The sequence below is a fragment of the Lipotes vexillifer genome, unplaced genomic scaffold (genome assembly GCF_000442215.2).
Source record: "Lipotes vexillifer unplaced genomic scaffold, Lipotes_vexillifer_v1.1 scaffold531, whole genome shotgun sequence".
Classification (NCBI taxonomy): Eukaryota; Metazoa; Chordata; class Mammalia; order Artiodactyla; family Lipotidae; genus Lipotes; species Lipotes vexillifer.
In genome coordinates, this window is record NW_006799583.1 from 394651 (window position 1) to 400340 (window position 5690).

A 5690-nucleotide genomic window follows, 5' to 3' on the forward strand; every position below is an offset into this window, starting at 1 on the left:
TCCTGCTTTTGCACATTGTTGGAAATTGTGTCTTCTTCCCACTTTTAAGTGTTCACTTTTAATAAGCTCTGCTATTTCTATAGCCTACTGTCATATTTTTTCACAAGTTAGCAGTTATACTGCAGTAGGCATAAGTTGCATTAAAGAATAAATAAGCAGTCATACCAGAAATCAAACATTGAAAAAGAAAACTGTAATTTCAAACTAGGCTAAATTTTAATGAATAAAAGGTATGAAAAGGTTGGAATTGAAGGGATTTTTATGCTATATAGATTATAGAAGTTGTCAGTAGTGGATTGGAAAGATAACTTAGACTTATGGTTATACCATAATATCTGCAGACTTTCGGATTAAGTAAAATTTGGTAACATTTTTGTTACTTGAGTGAACTAGATAAACCTTTTGTAAAAGGGGGCATACATTTCTGTATATGTTGAAATCTAGATAGTCTTTAAATTGACTAATTTTTTTCCCCTACAGACACAGAAACTGATGAACAACAACTTGAGGAAGTTCCATTGTATAATGATGTAATGCTCCCCTCATCCAATGAAAAATTACAGAATATAAATTTGGCAATGTCTCCATTACCTGCCTCTGAAACTCCAAAGCCACTTAGAAGTAGTGCTGACCCTGCACTCAATCAGGAAGTTGCATTAAAGTTAGAACCAAATCCAGAGTCACTGGAACTTTCTTTCACCATGCCCCAGATACAAGATCAGCCAGCTAGTCCTTCTGATGGAAGCACCAGACAAAGTTCACCTGAGGTAGGTGTCATGATAAAACAAGAAAAGGATAACTTACAGATTTTAATGTTTAGGGATATATATGTAAATTTGAACCACATGCCATAGTTTTGTTTCTATGAATTTTAGCACTTTTAAAATTACTACAAAAGCTATGCCTGACTTAGACCTCAGTCCATTTTTTAGGCTCAAAGACAGTCAGGAACATGGGAATGAGCTGCCTTAACATAAAGCAAAAGGTAAAACTTATGTTGCTCCTCTGTGTATTTATATCAGTAGGACAAAAAAAGTCTTGAACTTAGATATCCACAGAGAACAATACTGTGTGCCTATGACTGATCTAAGCCCATTCATATTACCCTTTGAGTTGGAGAATTATCCAGTGGCAAAGGGTTTATTATTAGCAAGGCTTAAAAGGGAAAGGACTCTAAGCTCTTTGCCCAATTTAGTACAATTTCCATCACTATTTTGACATTCTGGATAAGAGTAACATGAAAGTCTTACCAAGTCTTACTCAGAAAAAATACTTAGTAACTTTTTAATTCAAGTTCTGTCTTGATACTAGTTTTTCTATAAACAGAATAAAAATAGTCTTTTAAGGGCTAGGCTGGGCCAAGACTCAAGGTATCATATAGGGCTCTATTTCTCAATCTAGAATGATTTGATTTCAGAGCTTCCTATGTCTAAAAACATGCTCATGAGTACGGCAGCACAGATTTGAATATTATGACTTGATAAATGAGGCTCAAATAAGCCTAAAAAAAGTGGTATATTATTTTACATTAAATATTTACTGACTCAAACTGGCAGGCTAAAAGTAGGAGATTTGACATCTCATAGCCTTCTAGAGAATATATCCTACTCTCTGGTTGCTCAGTTTGCCTAGCACAAAAATGTTCGAGTCATTTTGTTTTTAATCCATAAAAAGTAAATCTAACAAAAATGTTAAGATGAGGGAAGCAAAAGTTTATGCTTAGAATACATAGCTATAGTTTTTTGGTTAGAATTCTTGCTGAAAACTGAACTAGTACTGCATTCATTAAGGTGAATACAAGTAAAGAACTTCAGTCTCCAGCCCTATCCTCGCCTGCCCCCCAGAGTAGCTGTGAGATTTTTTTTTTTTTTTTTCGGTACGCGGGCCTCTCACTGTTGTGGCCTCTCCCGTTGCGGAGCACAGGCTCCGGACGCGCAGGCTCAGCGGCCATGGCTCACGGGCCCAGCCGCTCCGCGGCATGTGGGATCCTCCCGGACCGGGGCACGAACCCATGTCCCCTGCATCTGCAGGCGGACTCTCAACCCCTGCGCCACCAGGGAAGCCCAGCTGTGAGATTTTTAGGTAGATCACCACAGCAGTATGGCCTCTCAGTACACAGATTCCAGTGAGTATATCATCTGGTTGTTGGCCAGTTAGGTACCATTTGGGAGTTGAATTATTAGGTGAGTTTTATTCTTCAGAATAAGCAGATAAATGCATCTTTTAATCTTATAAATGCTGTTATATTACATACAGTTAGAAATGGATGTATTGACAGAATTATAAGTGTAAGCTCAAAAAATCTCATTTCTCACTAGTTAGATAAAATTTGATAGAAGAGACAGACTTTGTTGTGTATTCTCTGAGGTTAGGTTTTCACATTCTAACAACTAGCAAAACATTTATGTAAGCTTCTTCAGGGAAAAGAAAATATATTAATTCTTTTTACAGCCTAACAGTCCCAGTGAATATTGTTTTGATGTGGATAGTGATATGGTCAATGAATTCAAGTTGGAATTGGTAGAGAAACTTTTTGCTGAAGACACGGAAGCAAAGAATCCATTTTCTACTCAGGTATATGAACTTGTTTATTATATATATTATTCAAAACTGGCTTTGGGTTTAACTTGTTTTTCTTTTATATGGTGTGGCCATTGTGAAAACTCACGTATTTGTTGTTTTAAAGGACACTGATTTAGACTTGGAGATGTTAGCTCCTTATATCCCAATGGATGATGACTTCCAGTTACGTTCCTTCGACCAGTTGTCACCATTGGAAAGCAGTTCTACTACTCCTCAAAGTGCGAGCACAATTACAGTATTCCAGCCGACTCAAATGCAGGAAGCTCCTATAACCACCAACACTACCACAGCCACCACTGATGAATTAAAAACAGTGACAAAAGATGGTATGGAAGACATTAAAATATTGATTGCATTTCCATCTCCTCCCCACGTACCTAAAGAAACTACTTGCGCCACAACATCACCATATAGTGACACTGGAAGTCGGACAGCCTCACCAAACAGAGCAGGAAAAGGAGTCATAGAACAGACAGAAAAATCTCATCCAAGAAGCCCTAATGTGTTATCTGTCGCTTTGAGTCAAAGGTATTTATATGTAACATTAAAGTTATAGTTTGTTATTTTTGAGGAAACATGTATGATGGTAAATTATTTCTAAATGTAGCAGACTTTCTGATATATATGCTTTAAGGAACATAAAATTGATGTACAAATTCTGAATTTAAAACAAGCACTCAAAAAACCATTTCTAAATTAGCTTGTGTATTACTTTATAGTCATATCATTTATCTAAATGTAGGAGTAGAAGGGTCTTCTAATACCTCTAAAAATAAAATCCAGCCAGTAAGTTCTGTAAATGTACAAAAATTGGCCCAGTTTCTTGTAATTGCTTAAATCAGACTCATTAACTATCCTTACTTGCCTCCATAGCTTGGAGCTCTTTTTAAGCTTACCTGAAAAAAAGCCTTTCCAACTTAAGGGTATTTCCAGTTCTCCAATCCAAATTGAACTTGATGGTCTTCAGTCCTCAGTATTCAATATAGATATTTATAAGCATTTAAAAAATTTTTATGTATAGTTATAAATTGCTTTTATTTTTCCTTTTTATTTATAGAACACTAGCTATATCACAGGTTAAATATTTTTTAAAAGCTATAACAGGAATCTAAGCATGTGTCATGGCATTGCTTCTATGGAGCTAGTTTGAGCAAACATATGGACACTATCCAAATTTTAAGTTATAATTTTTGTGTATAATTTGTAATAGGATTTGACACATTTAAAATTTAGGCTGTAGTCAGAGGAAGCAAGTCAGTGGAGCAGTGTGTGGAGGAGAGGAATGATTCCTCTACAGTGCCTAGACTGAGTCAGATATCAATAGCAATAGGAAAAAGCACTGCCATAGCCAGAGCTTATGGCTTTATTCTCCTGCCCTGCATCACTGCTTTGACCTAGAATGCTAGGAGAGGCCTTTTCCCAGAGCTAGGAAAAGATCTTAGGGCTTTAGATTAACAAAGAAGTATTTAACATTATTGTTTTACTATTATCACCAACCAACTTTGGAGCTCCTCTGGGCCGTGACAGTGCCTCGGGCATTTCTGTGTTACTAATACTTAACTCAGTACCTAACATGTAGCACTTGCTTCAATAAATGGTTATTGGATGGAGAGAAGAATGAACATAGCGGTAGAACTGGCAGTGATCTGTAATTTGCAGTTACAGCTACAGAGAACCATGGGCTGTTTTCTGAATAACTACGTACTTGTCAAAACCAAAGTCCAACAAACATCTTGTCATTTTAGCAATTTTTTTTACATTAGTTCCAATATAGTATGCACTAAACACTTTATGAACTTAACCATTCAGAACTATATGGAGGCTTTTTCTTTACTACCTCTCTAGGTAATTTGCAAAATCAAAGTGCTACGGTAAACCAGACAGTTTGCAGCTTTTAGAGCAAAGATTAAAAATAAACGATTAAAAGTACTACTACTAAGATGATATTTACATGATAGACTGAGTTACGCTTAATAAAGGTAACATTTATATAAAAATTTAAAAATCTGCCTGTCTATATATTGACGGTTTCATAGAATTTTTAAAAAATACAAAACAAGACTGCATGTAGGAGAACCGTTAGAGTAGTACATCCCTTACCCATATGCCATTCTGAACTAGATGGGACAGCAAGGAGCTACTGTGATTATGTTGGGGGTGGGCGGGCGGTTCTTGAAAAGGTGGAGCAGATATAACAAAATCGATGTACTTGACACATAAAACAGTTCTTCACTATTTAGTATTAATTTTAGATGCAGATAGTTCAAGTTTGAGAACCAGATCAATACTGAGGGCAAAATGGCTTAGTGGGAGGATCACTGGGAAGGAGACTGGGTATCAGGAGACCTGCAGTGTACTTCCATATCTGCAACTAATTAGCAACAGAGCAAGTTACCTAACAAGCCTCAGGTTTCTCATTTATAGAATGTGTATTATATTACCTGTATTATCTTGGGGATTGGAGTGAAGCTACAGTGAACTAATGAACATGAAATGTTTTATAAACTGAAAGCATAACACAAATGTGAAATTAATCTTTTATTACAGTAGTCCCAAGAATATCTGTGTATTAGGTGGGATGAAAGGCCAATATTTAACTCTTTGACATCAATTTAGTTCTGTTCAGTTCTATTTTCTAAATAGGGAAATGCATATTTTAGGAAATTTTGTTTTAAAAAATGATCTTGGGCTTTCAAGGTAATAAATTTTAGTAATCAGGACAGTTCTCTTATGTATAACATTATATTCCTTAATGTTGGAAAACAGGCATTATATATTTCATTTTAAAAAAGTAACTGGATATTTTTTAAATAAATAAAACAACCATATTTTTATTAAAAAATATTTTTCAGAACTACTGTTCCTGAGGAAGAACTAAGTCCAAAGATACTAGCTTTGCAGAATGCTCAGAGAAAGCGAAAAATAGAACATGATGGTTCACTTTTCCAAGCAGTAGGAATTGTAAGTGTGACAGTATGTTTGCTTTTCTATTCTAGCTAATGTGCTATTTCTAAGTTAGATATATGGGTAACTCCTTGTATCTTCCAAATACTAACGTTACATTTTCAGAAGTTATACATTGTTTGTTTTCACTTGTACACACTCTT

The 5690-nt window shown here is 35.5% G+C and overlaps 1 protein-coding gene across 3 annotated transcripts in view; it reads left to right on the forward strand.

The window, feature by feature from the left end:
* The window catches only part of HIF1A (hypoxia inducible factor 1 subunit alpha), a 41959-nt gene that overhangs the window by 33835 nt on the left and 2434 nt on the right, over nucleotides 1–5690 (forward strand). For all 3 annotated transcript variants that reach the window (XM_007471700.1, XM_007471701.1, XM_007471699.1), the window contains exons 10-13: nucleotides 481–767; nucleotides 2452–2574; nucleotides 2687–3111; nucleotides 5436–5544. In XM_007471700.1, the coding sequence (XP_007471762.1) occupies nucleotides 481–767; nucleotides 2452–2574; nucleotides 2687–3111; nucleotides 5436–5544 (944 nt within the window). The remainder of the gene's footprint in view (nucleotides 1–480; nucleotides 768–2451; nucleotides 2575–2686; nucleotides 3112–5435; nucleotides 5545–5690) is intronic.